Source organism: Cervus elaphus, chromosome 30, assembly GCF_910594005.1.
Source record: "Cervus elaphus chromosome 30, mCerEla1.1, whole genome shotgun sequence".
Classification (NCBI taxonomy): Eukaryota; Metazoa; Chordata; class Mammalia; order Artiodactyla; family Cervidae; genus Cervus; species Cervus elaphus.
In genome coordinates, this window is record NC_057844.1 from 31308258 (window position 1) to 31330102 (window position 21845).

Consider the following 21845-nt stretch of genomic DNA (forward strand, 5'->3'; position numbering starts at 1 on the left):
TGTTAATGCGCCGTGAGCTCCAGAATGAGCACCAATTTGATGAAACACCTCTATAATTAGACTTTTAAAACAAGAGTCACACGGTACCTTTAAAGGCACATAAGAAAAGCAGTAGGCCAAGCCACACCCATGCTTGTGCCCTAACTAGGCTGCAGGGCAAAGAATGAGGCCCAGTTCGGCCCCTGACACCAGAAGCTCTGGACCCCGGGGACTCCTACTCGGAGACTCCGATTCCAGGTGTGGAGAGAAGGGCTGTTTCGTCAGCAGCTCCCCCAAGGGATTCCCATGTGTGGCCAGAGACATGGCCTCTGCCTCTCGCGGCGAATGGACAGCTGGATTTTCCTGTGGGGGGGGGGGGTCCTGTGGTAACATCAGAGGTCAGCCCGCCTTAACGAGGGAGGACTGGAATAAAGCCTCTGAAAATCCAGTGTCAGGGGCTTCCCTGGTGGTCCAGGGGATAAGAATCTGCCTGCCGATGCAGCGGACATGGGTTCCATCCCTGATCCAGGGCGATCCCATGTGCCGCAGAGCAACAAAGCCGGTGAGCTACAACTACTGAGCCCACACTCCAGAGCCTGTGCTCTGCCACAAGAGAAGCCACCTCAGCGAGAAGCCCGCACACTGCAATGAAGACTAGCCCCCGCTCACGGCAATTAGAGAAAGCCTGCACAAAGCAACGAAGACCCAGTGCCGACAAAAGTAAAATAAATAAGTTAAAAAAAAACTCCTGGGCCAGAACAGAAGCAGCCTCCCAGCACAGTTGGGACACCAGGGCACCGGGAGAGGCTGGGGCAGCGAACTTGAGTTTCAAGGCTGGAGAAGGACAGAGGCGGCAGGAGGCCTGGGTTAGCATCGTGAATCGACCACCCCATGAGAAAGACCTGCGCGTGAAGGGTCTGCACAGATCACCGAAACCACAGACCTTGCTTCCAGATCCCACTGTGCTCAGGCACTGAGTCCCCTCCTGGACCAAACACCCGGGCATCTCCTCTACCTGGAAATGGTGTGCATTTCACCTTCCTCCTTGTTGTCGCACGCTCCCTGCCAGAGAAGTTGAAGGCCAGGATAACAGGCAACATTCAGCCGCAGAAGTAGATCAGGGGTCTGAATAATTCACAGATTTAAACCATCCATCCCTGGCCTCATCCCCAAACCAATGGGTTTCTAGAGGAAGTGAAAGAAAATGGCTCAGTCGTGTCCGATTCTTTGCAACCCCATAGACTTCTCTGTCCACCAGGCTTCTCTGTCCACGGGATTCTCCAGGCAAGAATACTGGAGTGGGTGGTCATGCCCTCCTCCAGGGGTTTCTAGAGGAAAGGTCGGCTCAAATACAAATTGTGCAGATGCAACCTCCACCGTAAAGCTTTCCCGCATCCTCCCAGCTGGAAGTGAACTCTCAGTTCCTGAAAAAAACAGCTGTATCTCCCACCCAGTATTACAGTTTCTGGAGCACATGCTTCAGAAACTCCCCGGATCTATAACCAGAGGCTATGGAGCAGGCACGTCCACATTTTATAAATCCTGGCATATTTTGCAGTATATGAGGCCTTGTGTATGGAGGGCATTCACTAACTATTCTTCACATAGGTGAATGAATAAATGAATGAATCACTTTAGCTATTAGAAAGGATCCAGAAGAACAGAACTCGAAGCCATCATAAGACAGAGCTCTTTTAAAATATACAAAAGTAGCTCATGTAACTCACTCTCAAGTGGAAAAGTCAGGGCCTCCAGTCTCTCCCAGTATGAAATCTTTAGGTTCCCTGGTGGTTTAGTAGTAAAGAATCCACCTGCCAATGCAGGAGACGTGGGTTTGATCCCTGGGTCGGGAAGATCCCCTGGAGAAGGGAGTGGCAACCCACTCCAGTATTTTTGCCTGGAGAATTCCATGGACAGAGGAGCCTGGCGGGCTACAGCCCATGGGGTCGCAAAGAGTCAGACACAACTTAGCAACTAAACAACAACAACAAAATGAAATCTTTTAAAGTCTACAGTCTCAGCTTAGAGGTGGGTGAGACCACACCCCCCAGGAGTGCCCAGCTTAGCAAGCTTCTGCCCGGGGTCCCTCGGCTGGTGGATGGGCTCCATTCAGCAGGGGCCCTGGCTCCGTGGTTTCCCACACACGACACCCCCATGTGAGCCTTCATTCAGAGGCTCCTCCTCCTGCTGGGGAACCCCCTCCTGCTGTTCCTCCCATCTCCTGGCATCCTCTCAACCAACCAAAAGTTTCGACCCAGAATCAGTGAATATGGATATACATACATTCTCCATGTAAAATTGGGCCTGACTACCCCAGGATATAGGACACAGGACAAGCCGATATCTGCCCCAGGACTGACCTGTATCAGTGAGTCAAGAAGCAGGTAAGACTACAGACAGCAGCCGAGTGAATGTCTACTCAGAGCGAGCTGAAGAGGGCAGATGCTGAAGGTTCCATTTCTAATCTTAGCCTAGCAGGTAACCTTACCTGTCACCTATCTGTTTCTGGCCTCTAAGTCTACACCACTTTAGAAAGGCAGGTGTGTCTGGTTTCCACAAGCCTCTAAAAAAGGGAGGATGCTGAAGAGAAGACGCTGAGAGGTTGAATAGATGAAAGTGCTGTCAAATCGGAGACTGCTCTTTCCAACGACAGTACTTATTATTACTCTAATATTTCTCCCCTATGACTGTCAAGCCTCTGGGGACCATCGCTGTCTGGGATACCTATTGGGGATGCAGCCCAAATGTTCACGGCTGTGAAGGGCCACTTGGCATTAGCCTGAGATATGAAGAGTGCTCTTCATGAGTGCCAGTTGATGTTAGGGATAGCGAAGCAGACTCCGGGCAACAATACAGCAATTAGAAGGTGGGCACTAGGGTATCAGAGCCTTAGGGACTTAGGAAGAAGAGAAAACGAAGGAGCAGATGAGTTTCATGGAGGCAGAGCGGGCTCAGCTCACCCTGGTGCTAACGCTGTAATGGACCCTGCAGCCGGCTGTGGGGACGGGCATGCCTGGCTCCCACCCGCTTTCACACTGACTGGCTCCCTGGGAATTCTTCCCCAGCTGTTCTAGGATGAATGACCCTCTCTGGGAAGACTGCCAGGCTAAGGTTAGTGAGCTGAATCCTCCTTTCATCGGGCAAATACACACTGAAGGCCTACCCTCTGCAGGCAGGCAGCGCCAAGCCAGAGACTCAGCAGTAAATCCAGCAGAAAACCCTAGTTCAGGGCTTGAGGGCACGGACCCTGGGTTCAGACTGGGTCCAACCCTGGCTCTTCCATAAGCATGAATTCCAGCAAGGTATTTAACCTCCGGGTCTCAGTTTTCTTACCTGTAAAATGGGGATAATAATGGTTCCTCCCTGGTAGGGTTACTATAGGGGTTAAATGAGTTAGTCCATGAAAAGAGGGAGGAGCAGAGCACGACGCTCAGCATGTGCTAGATACACGTGTGTCTCTTATTTCCACTGCCCTCATGGGCTATGCAGAAGATCAACAGGGTACAAAGTCAAGTTAATCACACATTAGGTAGTAATAAGTGCCCAGGAAAAATTAAAGCAAGGAGGAGGACAGGAGTGTGCATGTGGGGGGAAGGAGCTATAATTCTGGGTGAGGCAAGGCCTCAGTGAGAAAAGTCTAGCAGGGAGGGAGCGAGGGAGCCACGGCATGTCTAGAGAGAGAGCACTCCAGGCACTGGCGTGTTGGTTCAGTCGCTCAGTCGTGTCTGACTCTTTGTGACCCCAAGGACTGTAGCCCGCCAGGCTCCTCTGTCCACGGGATTCTCCAGGTAAGGACCCTGGAGTGGGTTGCCATGTCCTCCTCCAGGGGATCTTTCCGACTCAGGGATCCAATCCAACCCAAGTCTCGTTGCATTGCAGGCAGTCTCTTTACCTACTGAGTCACCAGGGAAGCTTATCAGGCAGTGGGCACAGCCCAGCACAAAAGCCGAGGTGGGAGTGTGCCTGGGAGGACAAGGGAGGAGGCTGGAGGGGATGATGGGGAGGGGACAGAGGACAGAGCCAAGGCGGGAGGGTGGGGACCGGGAGCTCACCTGTGGCAGGACTCCGGGCTAAGGCAGCCAGCTCCCCTTCGCCTCCAGCCCGCGGCTCCCCAGGGCAGGGCGGGCCGGGTGGACTCACCTGCTCCTGGTGCTGACACCCGATCCGCAGCAGCTGCGCGTGGTGCTCCTCCTGGAGCCGGGCCACCTCGGTTTCAAACTGCAGCTGCAGCCGCCGCTCCAGGTCCCGCAGCTCGGCCTCCTGCTGCCAGCCCAGGTTCCGCACCTCTGCCTCACAGCGCCGCTCCAACTCTGCCTTCTCCCGCTGCAGCTTCTCACACTTGGCCGCGTGGAAAGCTGGGGGTGGGGGACGGGAGAGCGCACGGTCACAAACCCACCAGGATGCGCCCAGAGCCTCGAGTCTGCAACCCCCACGCTACAACATCAAGGTGTGGGTGGAAGGACCAGGGCAAGATGCCCTTCCCTCTGCAGAGCTTCATGGTTCGTAAGATGCTTCCCCGGTGGCTCAGTGGTAAAGATTCTGCCTGCAAAGCAGGAGTTGCAGGAGACGCAGGTTCGATCCCTGGGTCAGGAAGATCCCCTGGAGGAGGGCATGGCAACCCACTCCAGTATTCTTGCCTGGAGAATCCCATGGACAGAGGAGCCTGGCGGGCTACAGTTCATGGGGCCTCAAAGAGTTAGACATGACTGAAGCGACTTAAGCACACACGATGCTTTCCCACCTACAGCATCTGAGTCTCAACACAGACCCTGGATGTTGGGGTGAACCTGAGCCCAGGGAGCTCCTGTGACCGCCCCAAGGTCATACAGTGTGTGGAGTAAGAGCTGCAAAGGCAGGAGATGTTTAAGGACACTACTTCCCTGATGAAATGAGTGGTGGACAGGCTGGATCTTGCTCTGTGTGCACAGTGTGTAAGAATACGGCCCAGCCCAGGAGCCTAACGCTGTCCCAAAGGGCCTTCCTGGTCCAGGACTTCAGTTGGCCCCGTGTCCTGGGTCCCATCGTTTGATGGGGGATTCTGATACACAATCTGAGAAAGTTAGGATCCTCTGGTGTATTGAGAGCAAGGTGGTGAGTGCTGCCCACCTCAGGTGTGGGTGATAAAAGGATATACTGTCTGTAGTTAAAAGCAATAACCATGCTGACCAGAAAAGCCCTCTGGTTCTTACTGCCACTGGTGTCAGCAACTCTAAAGCATGCTGATGAAAAAAATACTTCTCAAAAGTCTTTGGTTGGTCTAGAGTTTAAGCAATTGTTATAATTACTCTTGAGGTTTTTAAAAACCAGTTTTGTATTTAAAAAAATCACAAACTGAGGAAAGCTGCAAGTATTAATAGGCACAAGGACATTATTGCACAGATGACTTTTTTCTCCCCTGTGGACTGCAGTCCATGGGGTCAGGAAGAGTCAGACATGACTGAGCAACCAAACAATAACAACAACAATATACATGTCAGGATGATGGCTGAGTGTGCACTGGGCTTTCCACCACCGGTAGCAAGAGGGTGTTTCGTTCGCTTGCTAATAAATACAGCAGGAATTGCAGAAGTGGGCTGAGGTTTTCTGGTCCCTGGCAGTGAGATTATGGAAGAGGGAGGTTATGGGCCTCATAGAAACAGCCAGAACCTACCAGGAACTGAAGGCCACAGTGGCTCAGGCTTGGAGGCAGCGGTATGCCCAGGGGTCTGAACAGAGCTCCACTTTTCCCCAAAGATTCCCCCAACCTGGGCAAGTTGTTAGAATTTCACCAGGGACCTTAGTTAGTGAAAGAAACACCCAGGATCCACAGACTAGGGAAGAGATGTACACGCAAAGACAGGTTTATCCTGGAGTGACTGGGCTTTAACAGAGCAACAACCATGGAATGTCCATTAAAAACAGTGCTCGATGGAGTGAGACACAGTCAAACTGAGGCCAATAGAGGAACAATTATTTACTCTTATATACACTCTTTTAAAATTCTTTTCCATTATGGTTTATCACAGGATAGTGAATATCGTTCCCTGTGCTATACAAAAGGGCCTTGTTGTTTATCCCATTTTATACGTAATAGTTTGCATCTGCTAATTCCAAACTCCCAGTCCATCTCTCCTCCCCACCTCCACACAAACAGCAATCATTTCACCTACACTGGGGGAAGGTGAAGGGTCCTCCAACAGAAAAGGACGGGAAGGACAGGAGACACACGGTAACTACTGGTGAGCCCCGAGCAATGAGCTCCAGGGTGGGTGTCTGCGTGCACGGGGTCTCTTTGGCAGGTGCTCTTGTCTCTGTAATTCAGGTGAACTAACTTCACAGTCTTTGCCCCATGCACCCTGCCACAGTGAATGGGATCAAAATAAGGCAGTGACAGCAATGTTTGTATTTACAACAGGTCCACAAGGCAGTGCAGAGATGAAGCACAGTCTACAAATACGAGAACAGATGGTCGGCACCATTCATGATTCAATACATGCAGATCAAAGCAAGAGATTTTTTTTACCTACACGCTTGATCTAGATGAAATATTCTGATAAAACAGGGAAAGTAGGAGAAAACTGGCCTTTGATGGAGCAACAGTGGGGGTATAAACTGAGGAGCTGCTTTGCAGGTTCAAGTATTTTTCAAAATTGAAATCCTAGGGATGGGAGTTTGGGAAGGGTGACAGCTAAAGAGTTTGGAGTTTCTTTTTGGGGTCATGAAAATGTCCTGAAACAGATTATAGTTACAGCTGCAAAACTCCGTGAATATACTAAGAACCACTGAATTGTTTTCAAATGGGGGAGCTGTATGGCATGTGAATTATATCTCAATAAAGTTTTTACCAAAAATGGAAAGAAAATCTGCAAAATAACATGACAGGGAAAATATCTCAGAGGATAAATTTAGACGTGTTTGTAGAAGGAAAGCTCATATTTAGATTTTGAAAATCTGTATAATGATGATGATGTATGTTGACAAAATAAAAACTTCACCACTACACTGTTTTATATACACACACACACATGCACACACATGGATATATGTGGAGCTAGGGGAATCTGAGAACCATTCTTAGTTTCTTAACTAGAATTACAGCACATTGCACTCAAATGAAAGTAATAAAAAATGCTCACCATGTAGTCTTCTTTAACAAGTACTGTTTTATATGGGAAAAATGTGCTTTTCCTATATTAATACTAATATTGGTATCTTTAACTCTAGTAAATCTAAACAGTAAGTTGATGATATAGATTGCATACATTGAATAAAACAGAAAAAAAAGGTCAAGAAATGAAAAACAACAAACCAGTTACACTGGAGAAAAAAAATTAAATGCACATATCTTTTTTAAGTCAACAATTTCACAAGAGAACCAAAAAAATCTGATGAAGGATAACTAGTTCAGCATGATTTGCCTTTGGGAAATAGTAGGGGGGAGGCTAGTTAAATAAATGATGCTAAGTCCACTATACACACAGGACAAATCCCATATTCAATGGGATACAGGTAACTTAAAAAAAAAAGCAAGGTCAATATTTTTGTGGAATGACCTGTAATACATTGTTAAACAAAAAAGGCAAGATGCAGGATGAGCAGGACAGCGGAGTTCTACTTGTGATGGAGATACATCTGTGTGTCTGACCTTCCATCTGTCCTTCCCCCCTCGGAGGTTGTGTGCTTAATTGACAGGACTCACTTCCCAATGAACACCTGCAACAATATGTATATAAGAAAATCCTATTATTTGTTTGAATGTTTTATGAGTTAAAATACTTTTTAAATGACTACCATGATTAAGAAGACTGGGTTTGAAAAGGTTATGGTCGCCTGCGGTCAGAAAGGACAGGACTTCCAACGAATGTGTGATTTTGTTTATGTTCATGGCGGGATGATTCAAGGCCTGGCATTGGGGGGGGGGTCAGCAATGATTGATTGATTTTCATCCTAGAGCTGTTCCTGAATTGTACTGTTGCTTCAGTAAATCACGAGCTGTGCAGCCTCAGTTATCGTTGTTCAGTCGCTAAATCATGTCTGACTCTTTGGACCCCATGGACTGTAGCAAGGCAGGCTCCTCTGTCCTTCACTATCTCCCAGAGTCTGTGCAAATTCATGTCTGTTGAGTCAGTGATGCCATCCAACCATCTCATCCTCTGTTGCCCCCTTTTCCTTTTGCCTTCAGTCTTTCCCAGCATCAGGGTCTTCTCCAATGAGTTGGCTCTTTGCATCAGGTGGCCAAAGTAATCACCTTTCCACACCTAGCACCAACCCCCGAATTCCCAATTGCTATTATATACAAGAAGTGATATTCTGTTCTTCCAATGACCCTGTGTCATAAGCCCCAGGCCTTCAGAAGATATTGGATAAGAGCTGCAGCTGAGGCACCAGGGAGCAAGTTCCAATAACAGAGTCCCTAAAGAAATAAACATCCTCTTGCCTCTGGTAAATTCTCAAAAATGTATCTACTGGGGCATTTTGCAGACAGAGATTAAAGCAGGCTAATTTTTATGAGCAACCTCTGGAGTCTTGCATTCATTCTTCCCTTCTTTATTTCTATTCATGAGAAAACATTTGGTACTTTATAATGTGAGAGGCAAACACACCAATAATAAATCCCTAGAACCTAAAACACTGAGAAAATGGTTTCTAAAAGAATAGGATTATGATAGGCCAGGAGCACCGATAACATTTCTAATTCATAAGCATGAGTTTGAAAAGCAAAAACAGGATTAGAGTCTGCGGTAGTTTTCAATAATTGAACATATGTACGTATGAATATATAGATTGCGTGTATGTAGTACATACATACACACCACAGTTCATAAATAAAAATCTAGGGGAAAAACTCAGTGAGTAAGAGCAATTTTCTTTAAACAATTGCCCAAAATGTCCCTTGAATAATTACAACTTGTTACTGCAAAGAGGCAGCAAAGATCAGTAATTACAAAACTAGACTTAAACTGAAGAAAAGAATTTGGTTGTAGTTCATGATAAAGCATAAGGAATACTATTACACTACCTTTTACATCACAAATAATGCTTAAGCCTTGAAAATTATAAAATAAGTCATCTAAAGGTGAAGACCGTATATAAATATGTGGAATTGTTAAAATAGTCACTGTTATGGGTTCAATTGTGTCCCTCAGAATTTATATGTTGAAGTTTTAATCCCTAGTGCCTCAGAATGTGACCATGTTTGGAGACAGGATTTTTGCAGCTAATAAAGTTAAAATGAGGTCATTTATAGGGTCAGCCCCAATCCAATATGACTGAAGCATACAGGACAGACACCTGCGGGGGGTGGGGGGGAAGGTAGCCATCTATGCCAAGAGGAGAGGCCGCAGAAGAAACTAACCCTGCTGGCATCTTGATCGTTATTTCCAGCCTCCAGGACTGTAAGAAAATTAATTTCTGTCTTTTAAGCCCTCCAGCCTGCAGTCCTTTGTACAGCAGCCTTAGTAAATTAACAGTCAGTATTGTTACATATTGATAGGGGATCCCACAGTCAGATAAAAGATTAAATTGTTTCTTTGAGAGATGGGGAGTAATTGAAAAGACAAAATAACTTTCAAGGGAAAAAAAGTGTAATTTAAATATTACCCATAATCTCATGGCACAAAGAAAATGAAAACTTTCTACTGAAAATCCCTTCACAGCTGTGGCAACAGTGTGACTTTGGTATCTCCTATTATGAATTTTCCACGTCTTCCTGCTTAATATTTTTATGGTTGCTCATATTTTCATGTGTGCTTAGTCACTCAGTTGTATCCGACTCTTTGTGACCTCATGGGCTGTAGCCTGCCAGGCTCCTCTGTCCATGGAATTCTCCAGGCAAGAATACTGGAGTGGGTAGCCTTTCCCTTCTCCAGGGGATCTTCCCAACCCAGGGATCGAACCCAGGTCTCCCACATTGCAGGCAGATTCTTTATGGTCTGAGCCACCATATTTTCATGTGGATGCCCTGTAATTTATACGTCCCTAGTGTTGCACATTTGATTTGCGTCACTCACATATTTTTTTTTACTTTCTTCATTAGGATAAATTCTTAAGAGTGGAATTATGTGGGCTTAAAGATTATAGCATCTTTGTAAACTTTAGTTGGTTTTGTGTGTGTGTGTGTGTTTGGTCTTTTTTGATCGCAGTGATCCTGTGACAAATCTGTGTCCACCAGGGGGAACTATAATGCCTGGAAAAGACCTCTGGTGGCAAAGGCCTCTGTCCACTCTTGTCAGATCACAGCGACCCACAGCGGGCGGCAGGCTCAGTCCATGAAACACGCTGCCTGGGATCCTGGGCCACACTGCCCTCTACTGCCCTCTTTTTTAAAGGACCTTCTTTTTGATGAAAATGTGAAGAAGAGACTTCCCTGGTGGCTCAGATGGTAAAAGCTCCTGCCTACAATGTGGGAGACCTGGGTTCGATCCGTGGGTTGGGGAGATCTCCTGAAGAAGGCAATGGCAACCCATTCCAGTACTCTTGCTGGGAAAATCCCATGGACGGAGGAGGCTGGGAGGCTACAGTCCATGGGGTCGCAACGAGTTGGACACGACTGAGCAACTTCACTTGGTCAAGAAAAGAGACAAGGAGGGGCTGAGATGGAGGAAAGGTTCAGGGACTAGGAGTAGAAATGCGAGTGGAAGAGCCAGCGGGGGAGCTGGGGATCTCTGGGCATCTCTGCAGGTCCACGCGGCATCCCCAGGGCCCTGGACCAAAGAGCTGGCATTAGTGGAGTGCCTCCTGGGTACCACGCAGTTGGCACGCCCTGGGCCCCAGGCGGGTGTCCAGTAGGATGGGAGGTTTGAGAAGGGGTAACTCAGGGATCCAGGGCCCCCACAGGAGGTGTGAGGCCTGCAGAGCAGGGGCCGGAGCCCAGGTCCCTCCACACCCGCGTGGGAGTGACCGCTGCACCAGGGTTTCAATGTCTCGGAGGTGAGGCTTTGACCAATCAGCCTTCAGGCCCTCACTGCTGTGAATCGCACCATATCTCTTTACCCGTCCACCTCCATCACTAGCGGGCAAGGACAGTGTCAGAGCTGCTTGAGTATTTGTGGTCAGTTAGGCAGGCGGACTATCCATAGACAATAGTTGAATTTATTGAGCAGCTGCTACATCCCACACCCAATCCTGCGGTGAGAACCAGACTCGCTGCCAGGCAGGCAAATAAAGACACGGGCAGAAGTTTTAAACAGCAAGATGTCAGATCATGAAAACCTGAGATAACAGCCAGCTGGAGAAAGTAAAATGAGAGCAATGTTAGGGAAAATGAGAGCAATGTTAGGGAATGGCGGATATAGGAGGCACCTGAGAAAACCCCATCCAGGTGGATGTGAATGACGGGGAAGGGGAGGGGTCCAGAGAGCTGGAGGGAGGGGGTTCCAGGAGGAAGAACTACAAGAGCAAAGGTCCTGAGCTGGGAACACGGGGCTCACTTAAGGGACAGGAAGATGACAAAGGGCCTGAGGGTCCATGATGGACACAGTGGAGGTGGGGAGAGGCGGGGTTGGATCTCACAAGGCCCCTGGTCCCTAGGGAGGAGTGGGGCTTGTACTCCAGTAACTGGAAAGGGCCCCCCTAACCCCTCCACAGTCTTAAACCTGGGATAACAGGAGCTCATGAAGCATTGATTACAAGAGCACCCTGGAGGCTGCATGGCGAATAGGCTGGCAGAGGCAAGGAGAACAGAGCGGAGGACATGTCTGGTGGTCGTAACCTGGGGCTGAAGCTGCAGTCCTGGGTGGGTGTGCAATGCATTTGGGAGGCCAAGCCACCTGCACTTGCTCCTGGCTTGGACGAGGGAGGTGAGGGGAGGGCATGGATTGGACCCGAAGATGACTCAGGCAATTGGTCTGAGTGATTCGGGTGGTGGTGCCCTTTAAGAAGAGGAGACCATCAGAGGAGGAGACCCACTGGGCAGACAAGCACATACTAGACACCAAATAAATCTCCACGCAACTAACAGCCGGATTTATGTGCACATAAGGGCCCCTGGTTCACAAATGTGATGGCAGATTCGCCTCTGGTCCACGGCACTTAGGAAGGGCTTTTCTGGATGTTGTCAATTAGCATGAAAAATGCGAAATTCAAAACTGCTGAATTTTGACAAGCCTTGTGACACATTAGTGATGAATGGTAATATTCCATTTCACATGGGCATGTGCTGTGGTCTATTCTACAAAAGTGTTGAAATCTTAAAAGCATGAGGCCTCGGGGTAGACTCTCCTTATTAAATCTTCCCCAGTGAAGTGGGGCTGGATTGACAGATGTGTTTTCTCCTCCCCACGGGTGTGTAAATGGTTAGTGGGACACGCGGCTGCAGTAAGATGAAGCGCATTTTCTAGCTGCTAGGCATTCCCAGTGCTACAGAACAAACACAGAAGAGTTCTTATCAAGGGGGCTCTTTAAAGTGCATTAACAAGGGTCTTCCCTGACTGTCCAGTGGTTAGGACTGTATGCTTCCACTGCCAAGGGCCCAGGTTCAACCCCAGGTCAAGGAACTAAGATCCCACAAGGCTTGGGGTGCAGCCACAAAATAAAAAGTGCATTAATACTTTACTTACCTGTGGGTCACACTATGGGACCATGGCCCCCAAGTTGGATGACTGCATATAGGAGCCTCAAGATCCCCAAATACATGCCCTGAAGTGCCTACTCACGTCCCACCCCCACACTGCTTAAACTTCCACAGTGACAGCGAATAACCCTTCCCGTGCATGGAATCCAGACTGCCAGCATTTCCAGATTAGAAAGGGTGGGGAGGCAGGGTGGAGGAGTGACAGCCCAGGCAGGAGGTGGTTAGGTCACACCTGGAAGGAACAGGAAACAAAGGCAGGTGGGGGAAGGCAGGAAGAGTCCAGGTCTTCCCAGGTCCTGCAGACACCAGCTGTGGGAATTTTGGCAACTAACTCAGCCTCTTTGGATCTGAGATTCTCACCTGGAAAATGAGGAGGTCAGACACTGCTACCAGCTGAAGTGTATCCCCCTAGAGTCATGGGGTGAAGCCACACTCCCCAGGACCTTAGAGTATAACCGTATTTGGAGGTGGGGGTACTCAAAGAGTTGATTAAGTTCAAATGAGGCCAGGAGGGTGGGGCCCTAGTCCAACATGATTGGTGTCCCGCTTGGAAGAGGATACCCAAGAGGTCTCAGAAGCCGGGTGAGGACACAGCAAGGGGACGTCCTTCCACAGGCCAAGGACAGATGCTGCAGCAGAAACCAACTCTGCCAGCCCCTGGCCTGGACTTCAGCCTCAAGAACTGAGAGAAAATAAATGCCTGTTGTTTATGCCCCCTGACCTGGGTGTTATTTTGTTACAGCAGTCTGAGCCAGCTAACACAGGCACCCTGAGCGTGAAGCCCCCTTCTGCCCTTGCCTTCTAGAATTCTATGGATATTGTAGTGGTGACTGAGGGTCATCAAAGACAGTTTTCCACTGTCCTTTCTTAGAGAAGATCAGGAAGGCAATACTATTTTTATTATGATCTCCCTCTGAAATGGAGCTCTAAAGAGAGAAGCTTCATCTACAGAGAAAATGTGCTTTGCAGAATGACTTGCTGCCCAGCGACAGGAGATATTAGTAGTAACATCAATGACAACATCTCTGTGCTTCATTAATGAAGTTCTCTAACATACAATATTGGGGATTCCCTGGTGGCTTAGTGGTAAAGAATTCGTCTGCCAATGCAGTAGACATGGGTTTGATCCCTGGGTTTGGAAGATCCCCTGGAGAAGGACTGGCAACTCACTCCAGTATTCTTGCCTGGGAAATCCCATGGACAAAGGAGCCTGACGGGCTACAGTTCATGGGGTCACAAAAGAATTGAACATGACTTAGTTACTAAACAACAACAAAACACACAGTAGTAGTTTGCTTAATCTTCGCAGCCAGTTTTAAAGCTGGAGAAAGCAGGCAGTTTTGCTCTGATTTTACAGAAAAGCAATGGAGGCTCAGAGGGCTCAAGTCACTTGTCCAGGCTGACCCAGTGAGCACTGGGAAGGCGGGATTCCCTCCAGGCGCCCTGCATCTCAGCAGAGCTCTTTCGAATACTAACACCGCTATTCTGCCTTATGTTCTGGAAGAAAGGAAACAAAGAAAGAGAAGGAGAAACAGATATAAAAATCCCATCAAGGTTAAGGTGCTTTTCAAAGTCATAAATATTAGAGCTATTTTTATGTGGTCTTAAGCAGCAAGATAAAGGATGAGCCTTTCAACAAATGGATAATGACCGACCCTGTGCGTGAATGTAATTGCAATGCTTAGAAGTAACCTTCTTGGTCGAAGAGGAGAAAAATGCAACAGTGATTTATGGGGGCAAGAGAGGAAAGAGGAAGTGGATTTAAGACGATGGTTATGATGGGAAGTTTTGAGGAGAGAAACAAATGCCGTCTACATGAGAACTAATATGACACTACTGCCCATAAACGGGAAGCGGCTTTCCGGGGATCCTGCATGGCGCCTGCCCCTCCCTCTCCTCTGGGCTAATTTGGGCTGCAGAGCTGGCAGCGGCTCATCTAACACACCACGGGGGCCGCTCTGAAGTCTGGCTGTGGACAGGCCAGACGGTGGGTCCGTGTGGTTGCAGTGAGCACTGACTGCTTTTAACTTTTTTCTCCTGTGCAAAATGGAATTGAAAAGATGACCCTTAAATTTTACCTCCAACTACTATTTGTTATGTAAACTGGACAGTGTACACAATTTCCAGGTTGGACATCCCTTTTAATAACTTTTAATAATTAACTTTCTGAAAGTTGAGATTCCAGACTCTCTTTCATTGGGTAGAATCCACCCTACAAAGCTCTAACCAGTGAACTCCTGGGACCCTGCCCCTTCCTAAGCTTCCCAGCTAGAGGCGGCCCATCCCACGGCATGTTGCTGACTGCCACCCTCTGTCCCAAAGTCTGAGTGGCCACATTCTCCTTAATTGCCCATGGGAGGAATAGAGACCAAGGGGCTGCTGGGTAATACAGTTTAATCCATTTGATGGTGATAAGTTTAAATACCATCATTCCTTCCTTTAGGATGACAAATGTATGGCCAGAGTATTCTGTTTTCTCCATGGGGCTTGGGGCATTTTCTCTGAGGTTTCCCTAGACTGATGATTATGTTTTATTTGCTGTTCAGGGGTTTCCTGCATAGGAATGAAGGGTGGATGTTTGAAATCTATAGAATCTAATTTTTAAAGAGGTGTGCATTTCCTCATGAACTCCTCCCAGCCTCTTGCTGTCTTACTTCCAAATATATCAAATCAACTCCAAGGAACAAAGTGGACCGCCTTGAATTGTTTCTAATCACCGATTTTAGGCACACGGAAGAAGTTAAGGTTTTAGGCAATTTATAATAGTCCAAGAGTGTTTCATGATGAGTAGAAATATTTGTCTATTACCCTGGCTAGACCTTGTGCAACTTTCTTCTGTGGATATCCATCTCTTAATGCGATTCTAGGCCCAGGCAGATTTCCATAATTTCCCTTTTCCTTTTAAAAGGAGAGATGAAGAGGACACAAGTAGGACCTACTTCCAAGTAGGTAAAACCTGGGGATTCACTGGACATCAAGAATGAAGGAGACAGAGAGGTAGAGTTGGTAATCACCTCCACTTTCTAGGCTGACCTCCTCTGCGAATTCTGGTGTCAACAACGGAGCTTAAAATCGTGGTTGAGCCTACCTGTCCCCCATCTCCTCCTCTTCTTTCATTCAAAATACTCTTTAAGTGTTAACAGAAATGACTGCCCAGCTGGACATATTACCTTTCAGTCTCCCTTGCAGCTCTGTGCGGTCATGTGACTATCCATAAGTCAAGGGATGTGAAGAAGTGACATGGCAACTTCTAGATCAGAGTCTTATGAGGGAGCTGCCTGCCCTTGACTTTGCCTCCTTTCCCCTCCCTCAGGCTGAAAACTGGGGCCTCTCATGGGCAGAAAAGGACACAAGAGAAAAATATCCTCTATCTTATTTATTCCATCGCATTTGGGTATCTTTTTGTTACAGCAGCTTAGCCTGTACTTGAAATGAATTAGGACTATAACAGAAGTGGTGATTCGGTTTTACTTTGAAGTAGAGAGGGTGGGGTGGAGGTTCGCAGGGGGCGCTAGTGGTAAAGAACCTGCCTGCCAATGCAGGAGATGCAAGAGATACAGGTTCGATCCCTGGGTCAGAAAAATCCCCTGGAGGCGAGCATGGCAACCCACTCCGCTATTCTGGCCTGAAGAATCCCACGGACAGGGGAGCATGGTCGGCTGCAGTCCATAGGTCACACAGACTCGGACATGACTAAAAGTGACTTAGCATGCACACACACATAGGGTGGGGTAGGTGGACATAACATGAATTGGCCTCAAAGAGTTGAAATGCCTGTGGCTCACCAGAGGTGACCTCAGGAGAGACGTGGACATGGGAGGGTGCGGCTTAGGGGGCAGTTGAAGCCATGGGGGTAGACTGAGATTACCAGGGAGACCACAGAGAGTCAGAAGGAAAAGGGGCTTGGAACAGCATCAGGGACAGATATCTGAAGGAGAAAGTCACTAACTTAATTTCATGCTACAATCATTCATCCCCTCACCCTCTTTTCCAACTGATTACGAGCTCTTTAAATTCTTGGATTATAGCATAACGGATCTCAAAATAAAATACCTAGAATACTTTTATGCAGAATAGGCATTCAAATTTATCTTAAAAATGACACTGTTAAAATGCTTTATATCTAAGCAATAGATTTGCTTTCAATTTTTTTATATTCACGGCTGTAAACTTAGGTTATCCTGAGTCAGTACCCAAGTCTTGGGAACCAGAAGACAGACCAGGACCACAATGAAAGTGGGACTATGGCAGCCTTGAGGTGAAGGGGGCGGCTGCCATTCAGTAAAAAGACAAACCACGCAATAAAAAATGGACAACAGAAAACTCACAGAAGAAGACATCCACATAGCCAATTAGCACACAGAAGTGCTCAACTTCCTTAGTGATCAGGGAAACACAAATTAAAACCACAGTGAGATACTCTTCACACCTACTAGAACAGCTAAAACAATGATAATAATAACAATGATAACAATGACATTGCTGACAATACTGAATGTTGGCAAGGTCATGGAGGAAGTGGAATGCTTCAAAATGTTTGAGGGATAGTGTAAAGATGGAAGAGCCTTTTCCAGAACTGTTTGGCAGCTTCTCCTAAAGTGAAATTCATATCTGTCCTCTGACCCAGTCATTTCTCGTGAAGGAACTGAACCGAGAGAAATGAAAACGTCTCTGTCCACAGTAAGACCTATGCAAGGATAGTCACAACAGCCTTATTTATAAAAAAAAAAAAGGCATAATGTGGACAAAACCCAGAGTGGATAATTAATATTGGCATATGCACGCCAAAGGAACATGAGTCAATAAAAAGGAACAAATCACTGACAAGCTCGGTAATGTGGATGAATCTCTCGTATGGGGCAAAAGCACCCAGACATAAAAGACGGTCTGCTCCCACTTGTAGGAAATCCAAGGCCAGGCAAAACTAATCTACAGGGGCAGAAATAAGGAAGTGGTAGGGTGGAACTGACTGAAAAAAGCCTGGGGCAAATTTTCAGATGATGAAAATGTCCTATGTCTTGTCTTGGGTGGTAATGACATGGATGTAGTCATAGACAAAGAACATCAAGCTCAACACTTAAAAACAGAAAAATTTTAAAACAAAATGAATAATCTTGCATATTTATCCACACATTTACCATTTTGATAATCTCAATTTTTCCTGCAATTGTAAGTTTCTATCATTCATAAAGAATGTTTACTTTGGACATTAAGTTCTGATTTTTTTAAAAATTATTTCAGCCCTTCAAACATGTCGTTCCACTGTCTTGTCTGTTTCTGATGCAGTTAACTGTCACCACATCCTTGTCCCCTGTAAGTGATGTGTATCTCTATCTGGTTGCATTTCATTTTTCCTCTTTATCTTTGGTCTTCAGCAGTTTGACTACGATGTCTTGGGTGTGATTTGTGGATTTGCGTTTATCCTGTTTGGGGTTCATTGCTTCTTGGGTCTGCAGTTCGTTCTTTAACAATCAAATTTGAGACGTCTTTGCACATCATTAAAAATTAATTTTTTCGTCTCTCTTCCTTCTCCTGAGAATCCAATTATGCATCTCTTAGATTGCCACAGGTCCCTGACACTCTGTCATTTTTCTTTTAATCTTTTTTCTCTCTGCTCTTCAGATTGGATAATGTCTATTGATTGTCTTCAACCCACTGACCCTTTTCCCCTGCAGTCTCCAACCTGCTGTTAAGCCCATCCAGTGAATTTTTCATTTCACAGATTTAACTTTTGGGCTCCAACATTTCCAATTGGTTCTTTTGTAATTTTCATTTCTTTGTTGAGCTTCCCCATCTGGGTTACTATGTTCCTTGTTTTCTAGAAGCGGCTAACATGTTTGTAACAGTTTTTAAAAATGTCTTGTCTGCTAGTTTCAACATCTGGGTTATTTTAATACCCATGTCTATTGCCTACTTTTCGCTTCATTATGGGTTCCACTTTTTGTAGGTCTAATTTTTAAATGGATGGTATCTAGAGGAGGGCTTCCCAGGTGGCGCTAGTGGTAAAGAACCCACCTGCCAATACAGGAGACATAAGAGATGCGGGTTCGATCCCTGTGGCAGGAAGATCCCCTGGAGGAACGCATAGCAACCCATTCCAGTACTCTTGCCTGGAGAATCCCATGGACAGAGAAGCCTGGTGGGCTACAGTCCATGCGGTCGCAGAGTTTGACACGGCAAGCAACTTGGCAAGCATGCACACACACTGAAAGGAGCATGTATTACTTTGTCTTCCTTGAACAGGCAGGTAAATTACTCTTGACTCCACCAGACTTTGATTTTACCCTTTGTTAAGGTGTGTCCGCTTCAGTTTTCCCAGAGACCCTTATTCTCAGTCCTGGTCCTCACTCCTAAAGCCTGGCCTTTCTTGGGTCTTGAGTCGAGGTGCTCAGTGAGGTCTCTCCGCCCTGGCTCAGCTGCAATTCCGTTTCCGGGCACTGCACAGTGTCTGGTGGCTCCACTCAGCTCATCCTGCAGCGGCTGCCCTCTCCCAGGCCTCCCCAGGCATTCGATGCCCACACTTCATCTCTGAACACCCGGGAACCCCCCTGTGCAATTCCTGGGGCCTCCTCTGCCCAGCTGACTGCTCTCCAGGGCTCAGTCCCATGACTTCCAGCTGCTTTAATCACCTGGAACTCTGGTATCTGCTTCTACAGCGCAGTGAGACAATCAGCGGTCACTGCCGGACCACCTCTCTGGGCTGTGGTCTGGTCAGTGACCCCAGGCAGGGAGTCGGGGCCAACAGGGGCTCAGAGTGATGTCCCATTTTTTTTTTTTTTTGGTAAGATTTGTTTTTATTATTTACCTGGCTGCACTGGGTCTTCACAGTGGCAAGTGGGGTTTTTTTAGATGTGGCATGTGAACTCTTCGTTGTGGCATGTGGGACCTAGTTCCCTGACCAGGGATTGAACCTGGGCCCCTGCATTTGGGAATACAGAGTCTTAGCCACAGGATCACAGGCCTGTGACATGTGTTGCTCAGAAACAGCTGCCTCATATAACTGGGGTCTTACAGCTGTGTACAGCCTACCATAACCAGCTGTGTGAGGTATATTATCACTAGTCCAATACTACTGTTGTTGTTCAGTTGCTAAGTCATGTCCAACTCTTTTTGACCCCATGGACTGCAGCACAGCAGGCCTCCCAATCCCTCACTATCTCCCGGAGTTTGCCCAAGTTCACATCCACTGAATCAGTGATGCCATCCAACCATCTCATCCTCTGCCACCCTGTTCTTTTGCCTTCAATCTTTCCCAGCATCAGGGTCTTTTCCAGTGAGTCAGTTCTTCGCATCAGGTGGCCAAAGTATTGGAGCTTCAGCTTCAGCATCAGTCCTTCCATTGAATATTCAGGGTTGATTTCCTTTAGGAATGACTGGTTTGATCTCCTTGCAGTCCAAGGGGCTCTCAAGAGTCTTCTCCAGGACTAGTTACTCTATGAAGGTTGGAAGCAGGGCAATGAATGCACAGTTGAAATAAGCTGCCAGGTGGCTCTAATAGGCTTCCATCTCCCTCCATGGGGATCCCTGGCTAAGAACTGAGGTCCCAGAAAAGAAAGGCATGCAGATAGTTGCCCAAGGCTATCTCAGCAAGATGCCATTATTATTTTTGCATACTATTGAGTCTGGTCCACCAAGACATCTTCTGATTACAATTTCAGCTTTCTAAGTAGATCTGCTTTTAAGAAGAAATATAATTTCTCACTGGAAATTAGTAAGTTGGGATTTCTGTCTTCTATATTAGGTGCTAGTAAACCTAGTCAAAAGGTGTTTCCTTGAAAGTCAAAGTCATTCTTGTTGCACTAACAGTGTCCACACTTAGCAACCAGCCTGGTCTCTCCATCTGGAATCATACTCCTGATTAAATTTTGACCAAATTCTTCATTAGCTTTTTCTTTCTTTCTTTCTAAAGAAAATAGCTATGTTAAGGACCCCAGAGACCATGATCAGTTTCATTATCACTGAAACCTACTATGTCTTTATATGGTTCCTTGCAGTGCAGAATTAGTCAAGTTCCATGTCCTTCACCAGAATTAACCTCCTGAAGACCTGACATTCAGCTGAAAAACTGCAATTCTGATTAAAAAAAAGAGTGATCTGAATATAACAGACGCATACACTGCAACTTATGTATTATTGTGGTTGTTTAGTCACTAAGTTCTGTCCGACTCTTTTGTGACCCCATGGGCTGTAGCCCATCATTCTCCTCTGTCCATGTGATTTCCCAGGCAAGAATACTGGAGTGGGTTCCATTTCCTTCTACAGGGAATCTTCCCAACCCAGGAACTGAATCTGCATCTCCTTCCTTGGCAGGTAAGATTCTTTACCACTGAGCTGCCAGGGAAGCCCAACTTACATTATTACTTTGTTCAAATTAATGTCAAATACAGTAAATTGATGGATAATATTCTTGAATCTGGCTCTGGTAGTATCTGTGGATAGTTGAATGAGTGAGAATAATTTCATCACGGCATTGGACAAGAAAAACTAAGTGGTCAAAAAAATCTACGAAGGGAGAATCATCGAAGTCTAACAGTCCAAACACTGCCTTGCTTTGTCTGCAAGTAGTTTAAAGAGTTTCATAGACAAGCTCATTTGCCCTATTCCTCTGGTCAAGGGATCATCCCAGGAAAACATGTCTTTACTATTTTTCTCATTTCCCAAATGAGAGATTAAGTCAAGGACTTCACTAACCCTGTTGCTGTAATTGACCAAGTGTAGAAGAACCATTTCTTCACTGATTCCTTGATTTCCTTTAAGCTTAACTGTTTTACCCCGGAAGCCTTTCCTAGACCCCTAACTGTGTTGCAAACCATCCTCTGAACTTCCAGACCTCCAGCACCTTACTCAGAACACCGGGTTTTAGTTACCCGCTTATGCATCTGTCTCTCCAGTGCACAGATGTCCCCCGAGCTCAGAGACCACGTCACACTCACCTTCACTCCTGGCACACTAACAGGTGCATCTCCTGGCTTTCAATCAAATTTATAAAATGAAACAGTGAAATAGTTCACACTTAATGTGCTAATAAGCCCTGGGCTGGGGCTCGAGATACAAAGAAAAATAAAAGGGATCTATGTGACTGAGAAACTCACAAAGAGGCGATGATTATATTTGCATAATTTGTATGCGATTGTTTGTCATTTAAAACATGTTTTTTTGCAAAACTGCTCTTCAGCAATTTTCAGGTTAAATCTACAGAGCATGTCATATCTTTTTCTTGCTTTTTCTTATTTTCCCCAAGACACCAACTGAAATCTTACAATACGAAGGCAGCACGCTATGGTCATGGTGGAACAAGATAAAGACCCAGCTCGAT

The 21845-nt window shown here is 46.6% G+C and overlaps 1 protein-coding gene across 5 annotated transcripts in view; it reads right to left on the reverse strand.

The window, feature by feature from the left end:
• MTUS2 (microtubule associated scaffold protein 2) overlaps nt 1-21845 on the reverse strand; it is a 369171-nt gene that overhangs the window by 20085 nt on the left and 327241 nt on the right. For all 5 annotated transcript variants that reach the window (XM_043891579.1, XM_043891576.1, XM_043891578.1 and 2 more), the window contains one exon: nt 4120-4334. In XM_043891579.1, coding sequence (XP_043747514.1) covers nt 4120-4334 — 215 coding nt within the window. The remainder of the gene's footprint in view (nt 1-4119; nt 4335-21845) is intronic.